We start from the raw sequence: 20,003 nt of genomic DNA on the forward strand, positions 1-20,003 counted from the left end.
AAGTTCCCCAGCAATGACCAAATCAAAAACTGAGAAATTTTCCCCTTATTCCCCAGAAACAAATAAGCAGCTAACATCTAATCTCCCAAGAGCTCTTATATTTTCCTTGCAACTCAGCAGATACTCCTGCCAATCAATATGTTTAAACGTTTATTGTTGATTTCCAACAGTATGGATGTCTGCATATAAAAATGGCAGTAAGTTGGGACCACTGATACAAGGGAATATACCCTAATACAGGAAGGTACATACCTGGTAAATCCTTCTCAGTCCCACAAGGAGTTAGGTAGACAAGATTTAACTGGTTCAGAGAAACTGAGTACTCCTGCCACAGGGATACTGTTTTATACGGGGTATTCTAAGCTTTGTCAAAATAGATCTGTAAGGAAACAATTGGGAGAAATAGTCATACTTACCTCCAGGCACCCAGCAGGTGTTCAATAAATGTTTCCTGAATAAAATATAAAATGATTTCAATAAATTTAGATAGAGGTAGGACAAAAATCATAATTTTCATAATAATCCTATCCTTTCTGACTTGTTTGTTACTGTTTCAGAATGATCATTTTTGTTAGGGCCACCAGGTTAAGGGCATAGTGACAGGTTGAGAAGGGATGTGACCTGAAAAGTTGCCTATGACCTGTGGAAATTTTAATGTATGTAAACGAAAACTAGACCAAGACACTCTGGTCATTACTTCTCCCTCCAAATCTCTGAATCCTGGGGCCTAGCAATCACATACTCCACAGAACTCCCCCATGCCCACCACATCACTGACTGCCACACGGATGCCCTCATCTTTTAGTCCACAGCCTCCTTCATCAATCACTGAGTCTTCAGAGTCCCCTAGATCCCTGACCCTGTCAACACCAGTCAGTCCCCCTACACACCATTTCTGATCCCACAGATAATCCCATAACTGACACACCGTTATCCAATTATTAATCTTACAGCTAACCCCATCCCTGACTCCCAAATAAACCCAACCCTAATCCTACATACACCTTCCCTAGTGACTTTGTCAGTCTCCAATCACTGACGCTCACGGACCCCTCTCATCCCATTACCAATCCAAAAGACACTCATCACCACACATGTCCGCCTTCTGACCTACAGTTCCAGAAACGCCCATCACGGCTCAACCCAAGACGGCTGTCACATCCATAGCGGTGAATTCTCCCGCTTCCTGTGCGGGGCTCCCCAGCGTGCACTGTTCCGTACAGCGGAGTTTTACCCACTCTGCACCCTGGGCGGCTTTGTTCAGGAGGCAATATGGCCACTCCCATGCTATGTGTCTCAGTGGGAGCCACCATCTTGCTAGATTGGTCAGTTCCGTACAAGCAGAGGAATTCAGTTTGCTCAGAGCGTTTGTCTGGGCTGTACCACAGAGGCAGCAAGGGGAGGGGGGAAAGAGAACATAAAAGAGGATTATACAAACCTGTAACGTACAAAATTTTGCAGAGAGATTTTACAGGATTGGGTAAGAAGTGTGAGTGATAATGTCCTCCATTAGAAGGCTGCATTTGGTAAAAGACGAAAAATTTGGAATAGTAAAATATTCTCACTAGCGACTTCACTTAAAAGTGTTTGTAAATGACGCAACCCTATACCAGGAGATTCTACTTGCTGAGAGGGGTGAAAATGTGGAATGGAAATTCCACTGTGGGGGAAACCCGCCAAAGTAGTGGAAGAGTTCACCAAGGAGTAAGGAAAGAGGATACACATTAATAATGAAATTTACGTTAAGAACGATTATAAGGAATTCTCTAGGGTACACTACTACTGCAGTAACAAGTTGCAGAGGCCGAGTGAAGAAAATAAAAGTGAGAGAAGTTGAAGGGAAAGGAGGCCTCTGTCATAATGAAAGAAATAAAAAAGCTACAGTGAGATATTATTTCTCTTCTATTACCTTGTTTTTTAAAAACAGTATTCTAAGTTTGGAAATACAGAGTGTTAGTAAGAATGCCATGGGAACTTGGAATTCTCATATATTACTGATGGGACAGAAAAATGACATAGCCCTATATAGAGCTGAGCTTCCCTTGTGGCTCAGCTGGTAAAGAATCTGCTTGCAATGCTGGAGACCTAGGTTGGGAGGATCCCCTGGAGAAGGACAAGGCTAACCACTCTAGTATTCTGGTCTGGAGAATTCCATGGTCTGTATATTCTATGGGGTCGCAAAGAGTCGGACACAACTGAGGAGTTTCACTTTCACTATATAGAAGACTTGGCAATAGGGGCTTCCCAGGTAGCAGCAGTGGTAAAGAATCTGCCTGACAATGTAGGAGACCCCAGAGATGCAGGTTTGATTCCTAGGTGAGAAAGATTCCCTAGTGTAGTAAATGGCAACCCAGTCCAGTCTTCTTGCCTGGAAAATTCCATAGACAGAGGAGCCTGGCGGGCTACAGTCCATGAGGTCGCAAAGGGTCGGACTTGACTCATAACTATATGTATTTGTTACCTATTGCTGTGTAACAAGTTACTAGAAAGTAGCAGTTTGAAACTATAAATGTTGCAGTTAACTGTTTCATTGCTTCTGTGAGTTGAGAATGTAGGAACAGCTGAGCTGGGTGGTTCAGATCTAGTCTGTAAAGAGGTTGCTGCACTCAAGCTGTCGTTAGCCAGGATTGTAGTTATTGCAAGGCTAAATAACTGTAGTTATTTAAACTAAATTTCAAGGTTATGCTTCTAAGCTCAATGAAGAAGCTGGTGATAAGCCTCAGAATTTCAATTTCCAGGCTCAATTGCCCATCATGAGGACATTTCCTTCAGCTACTCAATTATCCTCATGACCTGGTGGGTCTTCCCTCTCTCAGGCCTGCCTCACAGTATATAAGCTGGCTTCTCTGCAGACCAAATGAGTCAAGGGAAAGCCAGTGAGAGAGCACACACAAGACAGACGCCATAGTCTTCTTATAACCTATATTAGAAGTGACATCTCATTACTTCTGTATTCTGTGTGCTGAAAGTGAATCATTAAGGGTGCCCGCAAACAAAGGAGTGGGAATTAAGCTCTACCTCTTAAGAGGAGGATTAGCAAAGTCTAAAACCACAACACTACATGTAAGCTTTTGCACCTGAACTCAGAAACTCCATTCCAGGAATATATCCCAAATATACATTACCGCCCCCCCCCCAAAAAAATAGGTTACTCATTGCAGTACTATTTTTAATACCTAAAAACAACAGTCAATCCAAACATTTGCCAACAGGTCCAGCTGTATAAATTACAGTATACACATAAAACAGTACTATTCAGCTGTGAGAGAGAGACAGAAATATCTCTATGTACTACTATGGAGGTAAAGAGGATATAATGTTCTATGAGGGGAAAAGGTAGAAAAAATGAGAATAGTTTGTTGTTATCATTTAGTTTCTAAAATGTGAATAAGTATATAGTTAATTCTTCTTATTCATGGTAGCTATGTTCAATTAAGTTGCTGCAAACACAGAACTAGTGAATACCAAACCATATCTCCAGAGGGAAATAAATCAATATAAAACAGATTACAATCTTAAATTACAACTCTGTATAATTAAGATTATAATCTTAAAAACAACTCATGTTGGTGGATTCTATTGTCTTTATTTTACCAGAAAAGCAAAATTCAAAAGAGTTAAGTAATTTGCCTGAGGTCCAATGACAAAGGCCAGAGTTATATTCAAACCCTGTCTGGCTGCCCCCAGAGCTGGAGTTTCTTGCACCACATTGCATTGCCCCTACCATCCTCATTATCTGTTCACCTCTGTGTAAGAGCTGGAACAAGAATGCAGAGCATTCCCTTGTTTAAACTCAGCCGGGAATGTGTGCATGGGGCAACTCAAATTTTTGGTACTCTGGGCATGTCTGCCTATGACTGAAAAAGCACTGAGTTTGATTTTTGAGGTTACAAATACATTTTAGCAAGTAGGTGAATTTGTAGATACAGAATCTGTGAATAATGAAGATCAACTGTATATGTGTTTACCTTAAAAATAAAAAGCAAATAATGGAAAAATAAGTCACCAAATAAAATATAAACTACAAAAGGTATTATTAGTTATCTTTTGAAATATAGCAACTTACCCCAAAACTTAGTGATTTTAAACAACACACATCTATTGTTTCACAGTTTCTGTGAGTCAGGAATCTGGACATGGATTATCTGAATCCTCTGCTTCGAGGTGTTCTACAAATCTATAATCAAGGTATTGATCCAGGCTGGGGTCTCTCATGTGAAGACTCAAATGGGGTAAGATTCATTTCCAAGCTCAATTACATGATTGTTGGTAGAATTTAATGCCTCAAAGATTGCTAGACTAAGGGCATTCATGTCCTTGCTGAGAATTGTGAGGAAGCCACCCTCAGTATCTTGCCATGCAGGACTCTCCAACTTGCAACTTGCTTATCTAGGGAGTCAAGAGAGGAGGCTGTAAGCAAGATGGAAGTCACAATCTTTTATAACCTTATTACATACATGACATCCCCTCAGTGTTGCCATATGCCGTTGGTTAGAAGCTGCTTACTTATGTAGAGTATTTTATCAGGAGGTGGGACTCATTGGTGGCTATCTTAGACACTTCCTACCCCGGGGAGGAAAGAAATAAGACAGAAGGGACACAGATCACATCTTATATTTGAATATACCACAGTTCTGTTGATTTGACTATGTAACCACAAAAAATTTTACATATTTATAAAACAAAATTAAATTTGATAATCAACTGCAAATTTCTGCTTCTGACCAAAATGAAGTAATAGGGAATGGATGGGAACATTCACCTGAACCAATGGAAAAACCAGACAAGTGTATGAAACAATGATTTTAAAGGTATTAGACATCAGGCTGTGAAGGACAGTGATCCTTGAGAGATGGGAAACAAACTGAGGTGACCCTTCTGATTGCCCAGTTTACTGCCTTGAGAACATTTCCAGGTATGACATGAAAAGCAAGTCCAGGCAGGGGCCAATAGACTTCCAGAGTGGTAGAAAAAGAACTAACAGTACAGAGAGACCAAGGCAGCTATAGTCATAGAGCAAAGATCAAAGAGGAGAAAGCTGCACATAATGAGAGCTCCAGAGGCTTGCAGAGGGTCCACTTCAAGTGTTCAGGAGAGTACTGGTCAGTGCGTGTGTATAAGGAAAGTTAGCGTCTGGGAAAAGAGACTCTGGAGAGGAAGAAGGAAGCAGTAACTGGAGTTTAAGAATAAGCCAAGATTAATGCCTGTTCCCATCAGCCAGACTGGAAAATTTCACAATTTACTGGGAAGAATACACGGAAAGGTCTTGCCTCAATAGTGGGAAATCATTAGTTCTACCTTTAACTCTTACTGTGATGCCAGTTAACAACTGTTTCCAAGTAACTTAGCTGAAATACAGAAAAAAGTATCAAAATAGGTACTGGAATACTAAAGTATCTATCATCCAACATGATAAAATTTACACTGTCTGCCACCAAATCAAAAATTATCAGGCATGTATAGAAACTGGAAAATGATACTCATAATGAAGAGAAAAATAAACCAAAGGAAAAAAAACAGTTCAGAATTTTAAAAGATGTTGGAAATTGCAGAACTATATATTGTTACCATAGACCTTACACTCATTAAAACAATAATGTGAGAATATTATGAACTTCAGCCTCATAAATTTGGCAAGGTAGAAGAAATGGACCATTTCTTCAAACACCAAAACTCAACTAAGATTAGATAGATCATTTGCATGGCTCCATAACTAGAATTCTACCAAAATTTCAGTATTCCAAACCATTTTATCAGGAAATTGTTACCAAAACCATACCAAGGCAGTACAATTAAAAAAAAAAAAAAAACTACAGACCAATGTCTCCCATGAACTTAAAACATAAAAATACTCAATAAAATATTAACAAACCAAATCCAGTAATATAGCAAAAGAATTATATACTATGACCAAGTATAATGTATTTCAAGTATTCAAAGCTAACTAAAAATTGAAAATTAACCAAGATACAAAGAAAAAGTAAATGACTACATCAATTGACAGAGAACAGGCATTTGCTAAAAATCTAGTACACATGCATGATTAAAAAACACAAAACAAAAAACCTCTCAGCAAAATAGTAATAGATAAGAATTTTCATAACTTAATAAAGAACATCTACCAAAAAAACCCCACAGAAAATATAATACTTAATGATGAAAGACTGAATGATTCCACTCTTAGACCAGGAACAAGAGAATGATGTTTACTATCACCACTTTACTTCAACATAGTAGTGGAAATTCTACCCACTAAAATAACACAAGAAAGCAAAATTAGAAGTGTACAGATCAGAAAGTAAAGAAATTAAACTGTCCCTACATACAGATGACATAAAGATTGTTTATGTAGGCAATCCAAAGGAATTTACCAGTGTTATGCCTAAAACTAGTGAGTTCAGCAAAGGAACAGGATACAAGATACAAAAGTCAATCACATTTCTATATACTAATAATAAAAACATTAAAACAGAAAGGAAAACATTAATACCATTTTTAATCACTCCAAAGAAATAGAAACACTTAGACTTACACTTATCAAACATGTAGAATCTTTGGGAATAAAATCACAAAATGTCATTAAAAGAAATAAAATAAATAGACATACCATGGTCACTGATTTGAAGACTGTAGATAGTAAAGATATTAATTATCCCCAAATTGACCTACAGATTTAAAGCAATTTGTCTTAAAAATGACAGCAAGTTATTTTTTGCAGACTTAGACAAAACTATTTATATGGAATTCCTTAAAGAACTAAAAACAGAGTTACCATATCATCCAGCAATCCCACTCCTGGGCATACATCCAAAAAAGATGAAAACTCTAATTTGAAAAGATATATGGACCTTAATGCTCAGAGCAGCACTATTTACAATAGCCAGTTCACGGAACCAACCTAAATGTCTGTCAACAAATGAATGGATAAAGAATATATGGCATGTATGTGTGTGTGTGTGTGTGTGTGTGTGTGTAAAATGAACTGGAACATTGCTCATCCATAAAAAAGAATGAAATAATGCCACTTGCGGCAACAAGGATGGACCTGGAGATTATCAACTAAATGAAGTAAGTCAGAGACAAATATCATAGGATATCACTATGTGGAATCTATAAAAAGATACAAATAAACTTATTTACAGAACAGAAAAAGACTCACATAGAAAACAAACTTACAGTTACCAAGGGGAAAGAGAGGAAGGAATAAATTAAGAGTTTAGTATTAACAGATAGACATGACTATATATTAAACAGATAAACAAGGACCTACTGGGAACTAGGGAACAAGATTGTCACAGGGAACTAGATTCAATATCATGTTATAACCTATAATGGAAAAGAATCTGAAAAAGAATATATTTATATATACACATATATATAAATTAATCACTTTATATATATATAAATCACTTTATATATATAAATTAATCACAACTGAAACTAACACAACACACAACACTCAACTACACTTCAATAAAAAGTTGGTTTTTGGAAAAAAAAAAACTTACATGGACAGGAACAGGCCCTATTATAGCTAAAATAATCTTGAAAAGAATAAAGTGGAAGGAATTATTCCCACAACTTCTATTAAACATTGTGTTGGAGGTTCTAGTTAGCACAATAAGGCAAAAAATATATTAAAACTATTGAGTTTGGAAGGGAAAGAGTAAAACTACATTCATTTGTAGATAACATGATCTTCCATGTGGAAAATCTAATGCATTCTACAAAGAAAATGGTACTAGAAGTAATCAGTAAACTTAGAAAGGTTGAAGTATACTAGATCAATATGCAATAATTAGTTGTACTTCCATATATAATCAATAAATAATCAGAAATCGTGGGGGGAGGAGAGGGTGAGATGTATGGGGAGAGTAACATGGAAGCTTACATTACCATATGTAAAATAGATAGCCAATGGGAATCTGCTGTATGGCTCAGGAAACTCAAACAGGGGCTCTGTGTCAACCTAGAGGGGTGGGATGGGAGGGAGATGGGAGGGGGGTTCAAAAGGGAGGGGATATATGTATACCTATGGCTGATTCATGTTGATGTTTGACAGAAAACAGCAAAATTCTGTAAAGCAATTATCCTTCAATTAAATAATAAATTTTTTTAAAAAATGAGATAATAACATTTTAAACATCTAAGACAAATTTTTAAATATGAATGATTTGGGGGCAAATTTGACAAGAGATGTGAAACACCAATACACCGAAAACTATAAAACAATACTAACAGAAATTAAAGAAGACTTAAAAGAGCTATATGACATTCATGTGTCAGAGCCCCACTGTTATAATGTCAAACTCTGCAAATTGAGTTATAGCTTCAGTGCAACCTATTCAAAATGGTATCAAGCTTTTGAGAAGAAACTGACAAGGAAAGAAATAAAACTGTCCCTATATAAAAAGGACAGTTTTATATTCATATGGAAAGGAACAGGACCAAGAATTGCCAAAACAGTTTTGAGGAAAAAATTAAGTTTACAGATTAACACTACCTGATCTCAAGACTTATTATATACATGCTACAAGAAAGTGTGGTAAAATGTATAAATGAAACAGAATAGAATAGTTCAGAAATAGATCCAGCTGATATAATCACAAATACAATTCCGTGGGGGGGGGGGGGGAAGAATAGCCTTTTCAACAAACAGTGCTTGAATAATTGAATATCTATAATTTAAATTGAATCTTACTCCATTCTTCATACTACGTACAAAAAAAAAAAAAAATCAAAATGGCTTGCAGTCCTAAATATAAAATGCTGCAGTCCATGGGGTTGCAAAGAGTCAGACACAACTCAGCAACCAAACAACAAAAGCTATAAAATTCCTAGAATCAAATATAGGAGAAATCCTTTGAGACCTAGATGGGGCAAAAATTTCTTAGATAACACCAAAAGCATGAACCATAAAATAATAAAGGGTAAACTGGACCTCTGGTCTTCAAAAGACACAATTTAAGAAAGTGAAAAGACAAGCCACAGACTAGGAGAAAGTATTTCCAAATCATATATCTAATAAAGAACCATCAGCTAAAATATATGAAGACCTCTAACAAGGAAATTATTTAAGACTGAGCAAAAGACTTAAATATGCACTTCACCAAAGACATACTGATGTCAAATAAGCACAGGAAAAGATGCCTAACATCATCACTTATCAGGGAAATGCTAATTTAAGAGAGTGAGATAGCATTAATCACTTACTAAAATGACTAAAATTTTAAAAACTAATTATTACCAAGTACTTGGAAGGATACAGAGAAATGAACTTTTACACACAGCCAGTGGGAATGTAAAATGCTGCAATCCCTTTGGAAAACAGGCACTTTCTCAGGTTAAATATTTACTGACTATATGGTGCAGCTATTCCATTTTTAATGTTTATCCAAGAGAATAAGTATTAGGCATGTACACATACAACATAAAATATCCAAGACACAAGCATGCAGACATCTGTAGAGGAATGCTCATAGCTTCATCTGTGAAAGCCAAAACCTAAAATTAATCAAATGTCCATCATAGGCAAATGGACAAACTATCCATACAGAAGAATACTAATCAGCAATAGGAAAGAATGAACTCTTGATATACACAGAAAATTACATTAAATTCAAAATAAGTGTGCTGAAACAAATCCGTAAAAATAATAGTGCATACATTATGATTCTACTTACATCAGACTCTAGAAAATGCAAATGAATATATAGTGGCAGAAAAGAGGGTTAGTGGTTGACTGGGGATGAAGCAGAGAGCCAGTCAGGGAAGAGGAATTTCCAAACGATAAGAAGAAACTTTGGGGGATGATGAATGTTTTCATTATCTTGACTGTGGTGATGGTTTCACTGGTGTATGAATAAGCCAATGTTACCAAAATAAATGCAATTTATTATTTGTCCATTAAACCTCAAGAAATCTGCTCTTTTAAAAATGCTATAGCCTTAAAATGCCCTATATTATCTTCTTCAAATATTTGGACATCATTATAAACCACTTCCCCTGATTCATTTAACATCAGACATTCTGTTCTTCCTCAATTCACTTTCACCTTAGGGCTTTTGAGAATGCTTCTCTTACTAGTATGTAGATTTGTCACTACTCTCACCAGTTACTGTAGCAAATAAGGCATATTTAGATTATCTCACCAAAATGAAAACACCTTTTTCTTCTGGTCTTCTCATCTTTCTTACTCCCAGCTTACCCACACTTTAAAAGCTTCGTGATATATGGAATTTTGGAATGTAATTTCACAAAGATTATTAAACCAGTAAAACCGTTCATTCATTCTATCATTTAGTTGTTCAGCAAGTACTCAAAAAACACCTACTATTTGTCATGTACTCTTCTAGAGCTTGAGCTGTATCATCTTAGTACAGCTAAATATTCCTGACCCATTTGTGCTTAAATGATACCAAATTGAATAAACAATAAACAAAATAAGTTACAATATGATAAAAGTACCATTTAAAAAGTGAAATAATCAAGGAAAGTTGGATTGCTTAGGAGACCGTTGCTGTATCACACATGGAGGTCTGCTAATCTTGAGAGAATTCTGATCTAATCAGTCATCTAAGAACACAGACTCATAATACAGTGTAATTCTACAGTGATAAAATACTATATAATGGGACTTCCCTGGTAGTCCAGTGGTTGAGAATCCACCAGCCAATGCAAGGGACACAGATTCAATCCCTGGTCTAGGAAGATTCCAAATGCCATGGAGTAACTAAGCCTGTGGGCCACAAGTACTGAGCCTGTACTCTAGAGCCCACAAGCCACAACTACTAAGCACACATGTCACAGCTACTGAAACCCATGCACCCAAGACCCTGTGCTCTGCAACAAGAAGCCACCACAATGAGAAGCCCACACATCGCAACTAGATAGTTGCAACTCAATGCAACTACAGAAAGTCCATGCACAACAATGAAGACCCAGCACAGACAAAAAAAAAATAACAACAACTATACAGTGATAATTACAAGTGAATGTTCCCCAAGTCTACCAGAAGAAAGAATAATGAAGATTAGAGCAGAGATAAACAAAACAGACAATAAAAACTGATAGAGAATATTAGTGAAACGAAGAGTTGGTTCTTCAAAAAGATCAAAAAGATTGTCATTTAACTAGAATGACTAAGAAAAAAGAGAAAAGATTCAAATAACTAAAATCAGAAATGAGAGGACATTACAAATGATTTTATAGAACTAAAAAGAGATTGTAGGAGAGAACCACTAATATGAACAACTGTACACTAACAAATAATCTGGATGAAATAGATTCCTACACACTCAAAGCTTACCAATACTAAATTATGAAGAAAATCTGAATAAATTTAAACCCATTAAGGAGACTGAATAAGTAATCAAAAACCCTGCAACAAATAACCCTGACTACAACTGTTGCCGACACTTTCTTCTACATTAGAAGTCAAGGAAACATGAATATCATACTTCACCCTTGTTAGAGATGAAAGGTTCTGAAACCCAAAGAAAAGCAAGATCTAGACAAGCAAGACAGTCTCAAAGATCAACATAGGCTAGAAGATCAACATAGTTTAGACTGATCTTTAGGAAGCTGAAAAAAAAAACAATATGAGGAAGTCATTATACCCAAATCATGTGTGTGTGTGCTAAGTTGCTTCAGTTGTGGCCGACTCTGCAACCCCATGGATTGTAGCCCATCAGGTTCCTCTGTCCATGGGATGCTCCAGGTGAGAATACTGGAATGGGTTGCCATTCCCTTTCCCAGGGGATTTTTCTGACCCAGGGATCAAACCACATCTCTTATCTCTTCTGCATTGGCAGGCGGGTTCTTTACCACTAGCACACCTGGAAAGTCCCAAATCACAGAACAAGAAAATGAAGAAAAAGGGGGGAAATAAAAGCAGGATAAAGAGAAGAAAGAAGAAAAGAAGAAAGCAGAAACATCTAGAGCAGATAAATATACACAGAAGTACTTCAGAACATGACAGATTTATCAGCCTTGTCTCCCAACACAATAGAAATAAAAGCAAGAGCAAGCAAATGCAACATAATCAAACTTATAAGCTTTTGCACAGCAAAAGAAGCCATAAACAAAGTGGAAAGACTGGAAGAAAATATTTGCAAATGATGTGGCTGACAAAGGCTTAATTTCCAAAAGATATCTACTGCTCATATAATTCAATAACAAAAAAAGAGACAACTGAATCAAAATATGGGCAGAAGACCTAAACAGACATTTCTCCAGAGAAGACATACAGATGGCCAACAGACACATGAAAAGATGCTCAACATCACTAATTATTAGAGAAATGCAAATCAAAACTACAACACGGTACTACCTCACACCAGTCAGAATAGCCATTATTAAAAAGTCTACAAGCAATAAATGCTGGAGAGGGTATGGAGAAAAAGAAACCCTCTTACACTGTTGGTGGGAATGTAAATTGGCACAACCACTATGGAAAACAGTATGGAGGTTCCTTTTAAAACTAGAGTTGAAATGTGATCTAGCAATCTCACTCTTAGGCACAAACCCAGACAAAACTATAATTTGAAAAGATTCATATGCTCATAACAGCACTACTCACAACAGTCAAGACAGGAAAACAACCTAAATGCCCACTGACAGATGGATGGATAAAGAATACACACACACACACACACACACACACATACAATGGAATGCTCAGTTCAGTTCAGTTGCTCAGTCGTGTCCGACTCTTTGCAACCCCATGAATCGCAGCACACCAGGCCTCCCTATCCATCACAGGCTCCTGGAGTTCACTCAAACTCATGTCCATTGAGTCGGTGATGCCATCCAGCCATCTCATCCTCTGTCGTCCCCTTCTCCTCCTGCCCCCAGTCCCTCCCAGCATCAGGGTCTTTTCCAACAAGTCAACTCTTCGCATGAGGTGGCCAAAGTATTGGAGTTTCAGCTAGCATCAGTCCTTCCAATGAACACCCAGGACTGATCTCCTCTAGGATGGACTGGTTGGATCTCCTTGCAGTCCAAGGGACTCTCAAGAGTCTTCTCCAACACCACAACTCAAAAGCATCAATTTTTTGGCGCTCAGCTTCCTTCACAGTCCAACTCTCACATCCATACATGACCACTGGAAAAACCATAGCCTTGACCAGACAGACCTTTGATGGCAAAGTAATGTCTCTGCTTTTTAATATGCTATCTAGGCTGGTCATAACTTTCCTTCCAAGGAGTAAGCGTCTTTTAATTTCATGGCTGCAGTCACCATCTGCAGTGATTTTGGAGCCCCAAAAAATAAAGCCTGACACTGTTTCCCCATCTATTTCCCATGAGGTGATGGGACTAGATGCCATGATCTTAGTTTTCTGAATGTTAAGCTTTAAGCCAACTTTTTCACTCTCTTCTTTCACTTTCATCAAGAGGTTTTTTAGTTCCTCTTCACTTTCTGCCATAAGGGTAGTGTCATCTGCATATCTGAGGTTATTGATATTTCTCCCGGCAATCTTGATTCCAGCTTGTGCTTCCTCCAGCCCAGCGTTTCTCATGATGTACTCTGCATATAAATTAAATAAGCAGGGTGACAATATACAGCCTTGATGTACTCCTTTTCCTATTTGGGACCAGTCTGTTGTTCCATGTCCAGTTCTAACTGTTGCTTCCTGACCTGCATACAGGTTTCTCAAGAGGCAGGTCAGGTGGTCTGGTATTCCCATCTCTTTCAGAATTTTCCACAGTTTACTGTGATCCACACAGTCGAAGGCTTTGGCATAGTCAATAAAGCAGAAATAGATGTTTTTCTGGAACTCTCTTGCTTTTTCGATGATCCAGAGGATATTGGCAATTTGATCTCTGGTTCCTCTGCCTTTTCTAAAACCAGCTTGAACATCTGGAAGTTCTCGGTTCACATATTGCTGAAGGCTGGCTTGGAGAATTTTGAGCATTACTTTACTAGCGTGTGAGATGAGTGCAATTGTGAGGTAGTTTGAGCATGCTACTCAGCTATAAATGGAATGCTACTCAGTCATAAAAAAGAGTGAAATAATGCCATCTGCAGAAACACAGACGCAACTAGTAAGTCAGAAAGACAAATACCATATCATTCATGTGGAATCTAAAATATGACACAAATGAACTTATCTAAGAAACAGAAAATTCTGCTTTGTGGAAAATTCTTCAAGAGATGGGAATACCTCACCTGCCTCCTGAGAAATCTGTATGCAGGTCAAGAAACAACAGTTAGAACCAGACATGGGACAACAGACCAGTTCCAAATTGGGAAAGGAGTACATCAAGGCTGTATATTGTCACCCTGCTTATTTAACTTATATGCAGAGTACATCATACAAAATCCAGTTTTGATGAAGCACAAGTTGGAATCAAGATTGCCAGGAGAAATATCAATAACCCGAGATATGCAGATGACACCACCCTTATGGCAGAAAACAAAGAACTAAAGAGCCTCTTGATGAAAGTGAAAGAGGAGAGTGAAAAAGTTGGCTTAAAATTCAACATTCAAAAAATGAAGATCATGGCATCTGGTCCCATGACTTCATGGCAAATAGATGGGGAAACAATGGAAACAGTGAGAGACTTTATTTTCTTGGGCTCCAAAATCACTGCAGATGGTGACTGCAGCCATGAAATTAAAAGATGCTTGCTCCTTGGAAGAAAAGCTATGACCGACCTAGACAGCATATTAAAAAGCAGAGACATTACCTTGCCAACAAAGGTCCATCTAGTCAAGGCTATGGTTTTTCCAGTAGTCATGTATGGATGTGAGAGTTGGACTATAAAGAAAGCTAAGTGCCGAAGAATTGATGCTTTTGAACTGTGGTGTTGGAGAAGACTCTTGAGAGTCTCTTGGACTGCAAGGAGATCAAACAAGTCCATCCTAAAGGAAATCAGTACTGAATATTCATTGGAAGGACTGATGTTGAAGCTGAAACTCCAATACTTTGGCCACCTGATGTGAAGAACTGACTCCTTGAAAAAGACCCTGATGCTGGGAAAGATTGAAGGCAGGAGGAGAAGGGGCTGACAGAGGATGAGATGGTTGGATGGCATTACCAACTCAATGGACATGAGTTTGAGCAAGCTCCGAGAGTTGGTGAGGGACAGGGAAGCCTGGCATGCTGCAGTCCATGGGCATGGTAAGAGCTGGAGTTGACTGAGTGACTAAACTGACTGAAGTGAAGAAACAGAAATAGACTTACTGTCATAGAGAACAGACTTGTGGTTGCTAAGGAGAGTTGGGGGTGGGGTAGGGAGGGATGGGTTGAGAGTCTGAGAATAGCAGATGTAAACTCTTATATATAGAATGGGTAAACAACAAGGTCCTACTGAAGTGCACAGTGAACTGTATTCAATATCCTGTAATAAACTATAAAAAAAAAATATCAGCCTTACAAACCAGAATCAACTTCAACCATTCCATCCTGTTCACTTTCTACCGTGAACATTTAACTCTATGATTCAAGTCATCTAGACAGGTCAAACCACCTTGTAGGTATAACTTCTGCTTATTCCAAAAGATTAATAAAAGAAAATGAAAAAGAGGGAGAAAAGAGAGAAGAAGAAAAAGGAGAAAATAAATTAGAAACTAAATCAATCAGAGAAAAACAGTGACAGAGAAAGAAAAGATGTATAGGAGTTTAATTTTGGACACAAGAGAGAAATTAAAATGAAAAAGAACAACATCCAGATACAGATGGGAGATCCAATAAGAAAGAAATTCAGATGAATTCCATTTCCAGATGTGAAACAAGTTCCATATCATCTAAGGATTGGTATAATTCCTTGCTGAGTCGTTCTCGATCATACAGTTATTAGAAAAAAGAAAGACTTACAGTAGTAGGCTAGAAAAGGATGACTCAATTGACTTTAAAAAGCTTTGTGAAAAAATTATAACTAAATATGAAAGACTGAAAGCATAGCTACATGACACATATATGGAACTGACAGATCTTAAATTGCAGTTGGAAGAGGCCACGCAGAGACAATAAAGATTTCCATATAGGCCACTACTAGAAATTGGGAGAAACTGGGGACAAAGAGCTCTAAAAAGAATTGATATGGTGGTTTAGTTGCTAAGTTGTCTCTGACTCTTGCAACCCCATGGACTGTAGCCTGCCAGGCTCCTCTGTTCATGGGATTCTCTAGGCAAGAATACTGGAGTGAGATGCCATTTCCTTCTCCAGCAGATCTTCCTGACTCAGGAATCGAACCCGGGTCTTCTGCATTGCAAGCAGATTCTTTACCAACTGAGCTATCTGAAGTGAAAGAAGAGCTCAAAATGTTACCAGACCTAAAGGCATCCAACCAGAGGCTAAAGGATGAAAACAGGGTCTTAAACGGTCATAAGCAAAATTTCCAAACTAAATAAAAAGCAGCAAGTGATGGAATTACACATATTCAGAACCCAGTGGACCATAACTAAAAATCACTGGAAACTGGGAAGAATCCTTGAAGACTATCATTTTTTAGATATCCTGTCCAATTAGGTCACCACAGATCATTGAGTAGAGTTCCCCGTGATATACACAGGTTCTCATTAGCTGTCTATTTTATACATAGTAGTGTATGTATGTCCATCCCAATCTACCCACCCCTTCTCCCCTTGGTAACTATAAGTTTGTTCTCTATAGCTATGATTCAAAGACTCTTGTTTTAATATTTCAATATATAAAAATATATTCACATCTGGATTAGGGAAGTAAATAACTAAAACAGTGCAAACTGCAAAAGACAAAAAGAAGAATTTGGGATCGGATATGGTGGAGGAGAATGAAAGCACATGTGAAAAATGAAACTTAAAATTCAAGAATGAGACAGGGAAATACTTCTAAGTAAATAAAAGGATTTTTGTTTTTTGGGTTTTGTTTGTTTATTTTGGTCTCCCAAAAAGACACCAATGCTGAGTTGAAAATAGTAGCTGTTGAATTAGACAGATCACTCCTAAAGGTAACCCAGGCAGCAGTAAAGAAATCTGTCAACAGGCCCAAAGTGCTCTCAACATTAGACACACTTCTCACTTGGTTGAGGTTGCCTACCAGGTGTTTAATAACCAAGATATAGAGGGTTAAAGGGTCCGGAGGCAAATCCACCTACTAGTTGTGAGGCACAAAGTAGATGGGCCCCCTGCCCCTCAGGGTAAAGCAACTGGAGATTCATTCCCTATGAATTGAAATTCCAAGAAGAGAATAGCAGGACAATCAAGGGAGAAGGCTGGGCCCTGCTCAGATCAATTACTTTCATTCTTGAAGTCAGGAGATCTCCATGACCACACACACACAGAAAGGCCCCTTGGAGGCCAAAGGGGAGTTATGTCAAGGGATGTTCTACCAGATGCCTTTCAGAAAAATCCATCTTGGTTAAGAGATGCATGCACACACATGGGAGGATCCTGAGATATACCAAACATGGACTGTGAACCAGGCAAATCAAAATGATTGGTCAAAGGAAGGAGACTGGAAGAAATGCCCCATAAATGTGATTCAAACTGTCACAAGGTCATGACTCAGCAACTTTCTCTCCCTGACTCTGGCTATGTGTCTATCCACACATACTGTACTCTTTTTCCTCCTAATAAATACTTCACTAGCTTTACTACTTTCCATCTTTGTAGGAATTCTTTTCTGCAAGGCTGAAGGCCAGGGCCCTTGTCACTGACCACTGATCTAGTGGTTAGGATCTGGTACTTTCACTGCTGCGACCCAGTTTCAATTTCCAGCTAGGAACCCAAGCCCCGCTCCAAGCCACTGCATGTTGAGGCCACCCAAGTGATCGGATGTTGTTGCCCTTCAGTGTTAACCAGGTGGGAAGGGAATCTGGACTAGGTGCCCATGGAGATTCTCAACATGGTGAGTAGCCCCCTCCGCCTCCATTAAGGGATAGCAAGTCAAGGAAACTAGTACATGATCAGTGCCACATGTAAACAAGAAGGACACTGGAAAGGAGAATGCCCTCAGCGCCCCCAAAGGGGGTTAGAAACGGCAGATCCCAGCCACTACTCTCAAATGCAGATGGTCCAAATATATGAAGAATGATGGGGCCAGGGGCTCCTAAGTCGGCACTCCAACTGACCACCTAGAAGCCCCATCTGAGACTGGTCATAGAGGGAAAGTTTGTTGAATTCTTAGTCCATACTGGTGCCACCAGTGTTCTCATTTTTAAACACCAGATAAGGCAAACTCAGTTACAAGAGTTGTAAAATTATTGGAGTATCAGGGAAGGCCCAAGAACAGGTTCTCACAGAGTTATTAAAATGCAAACTGGACAAATCCAGTCTCACCCATCCCTTCCTATACATCCCCAAATGTCCTATATCCCTGATAGGAAGGGATATTCACCTACTGGGAGACAAACTGGAGACTGGCATTCCCCTAGACAGTGGGCACAAAATGTAAATGTTAATGGCTGAGGACAAACTTCTCTGGACATATCTAAACAATTAGATCAAACTGCTAAGGGATGGTCTCTTTGCCTATAGGCAGTAGCAGCTACTGGCTAAGGAAGGTTGAGAATTTAAATGTTTTGACAGTCAATCATCATATGAAATGCACACCAGTTTCAAGCATTAATAAGCTCCAAGGGAACAGAATGGGCTTTCCAAGTGGCTCAGTGGTATAGAATCTGCCTGCCAATGCAGGAGACACCCCTGGATCAGGAAGATCCCCTGGAGGAGGAAGTGGTAACCCACTCCAGTATTCATGCTGGTAAAATCCTATGCACAGAGAAGCCTGGTGGGCTACAGTCCATGGGGTTGCAAAGAGTTGAACATGACTGAAATTGTTATTACCCAGAAGGTCAATTCAAGTCCAGGCTACATTTTTGGACAAATCAGTGGTTACTATAAAACCTCAGGAATTCCCTGGCAATCCAGTGGTTAGGACTCAGCACTTTCACTGGGGCATGGTGTGGCAGAAACAAACAAAAATCTGTCAATTTTGCTGTACACTAAATCCTGTCATCTAACCACCTACAGAAATAGGGCCCTTGAACATGAGGGCATAGAAACAATAGAATCAGTCTATCCCAATTGCCTTAACCTAGGAAGTGAGTCTCTCCTGAATGCTGAAGAGGATGGGTGAGGGGAAAAGGCTAGTGGGATATGTGGTAACCTCCCAGACCCAAATCATAGAACCAAGAGACCTATGCCCAGGGACTTTGGCCCAAAAGGTAGAGCTGATGACCCTTACCTAAAACTTAGAGCTCAGGACAGAGAAGATCTTAAATATTTACACAGATTCCTGATATGCATATGCCATCCTACCCAGACATGGAGCTATTTGGAGGGCAAGAGTTATGCTTACTGCAGAGAATAAACAGGCAGTACATGTCTTAAGCATATTGAAGCAGTGAAAAGTGAAAGTATAGTCACTCAGTCGTGTCCAACTTTTTGTGACCCCATCAACTGTAGCCTACCAGGCTCCTCCGTCCATGGGATTTTCCAGGCAAGAGTACTGGAGTGGGTTGCCATTTCCTTCTCCAGAGGATCTTCCCTACCCAAGGACTGAACCCAGGTCTCCCACATTGTAGGCAGACGCTTTACCGTCTAAGCCACCAGGGAAGTCCCTATTGAAGCAGTACAGTTCTTCTAAGTACAACTGTCATAAGTAGTACAGCTTCCAAAAAAGGTAGCAATGATTAATTGTTGGAGTCACCAAAAGGAGGATGCAGAGGTAATAATGGTGTACATAACAACATGGTGGACATAACTGCCAAAGTGAAAGTCGCTCAGTCATCTGACTCTTTGCGACCCCATGGACTATACAGTCCATGGAATTCTCCAAGCCAGAATACGAGAGCCTTTCCCTTCTCCAGAACTGCCAAAAAGGGTGGACCTAGAACCAGTAACTTGGCAACTAACCCACATACTTTGAATGTCAGATTATTCCCCAATCTACACAAAAACGAATTACACAAAGCCCCAAAATGGGGCTTCAATAGGGATTTGGAGAGCCATGGGTGGCTAGTTAATGCCCTAAACTGTAGCTTGCCAAGCCATCAGGGAGGACCATTAAGGCTCT

General features: G+C 38.8%; 1 protein-coding gene and 1 pseudogene across 10 annotated transcripts in view; one reads left to right on the top strand and one right to left on the bottom strand.

Annotated features, from left to right (window-relative positions):
- ZNF300 (zinc finger protein 300) overlaps nucleotides 1-20,003 on the bottom strand; it is a 35,020-nt gene that overhangs the window by 12,356 nt on the left and 2,661 nt on the right. Inside the window, exons 1-2 of one of the 10 annotated variants that reach the window (XM_043913329.1) lie at nucleotides 1,111-1,247; nucleotides 417-451 (exon numbers count right to left, since the gene is read on the bottom strand). Coding sequence is in view for 1 of the 10 variants with exons in the window: in XM_043913319.1 (XP_043769254.1) it covers nucleotides 417-451; nucleotides 1,068-1,096 (64 nt within the window). In the remaining 9 variants the exon portion in view is untranslated. Of the gene's footprint in view, nucleotides 1-252; nucleotides 380-416; nucleotides 452-1,050; nucleotides 1,248-20,003 lie in introns of those variants that run through there. The other 9 variants (XM_043913321.1, XM_043913322.1, XM_043913327.1 and 6 more) reach the window with 9 other exon arrangements.
- The window catches only part of LOC122700432, a 28,906-nt pseudogene continuing 13,976 nt past the window's right edge, over nucleotides 5,074-20,003 (top strand).

Source organism: Cervus elaphus, chromosome 9, assembly GCF_910594005.1.
Source record: "Cervus elaphus chromosome 9, mCerEla1.1, whole genome shotgun sequence".
NCBI classification, from domain to species: domain Eukaryota; kingdom Metazoa; phylum Chordata; class Mammalia; order Artiodactyla; family Cervidae; genus Cervus; species Cervus elaphus.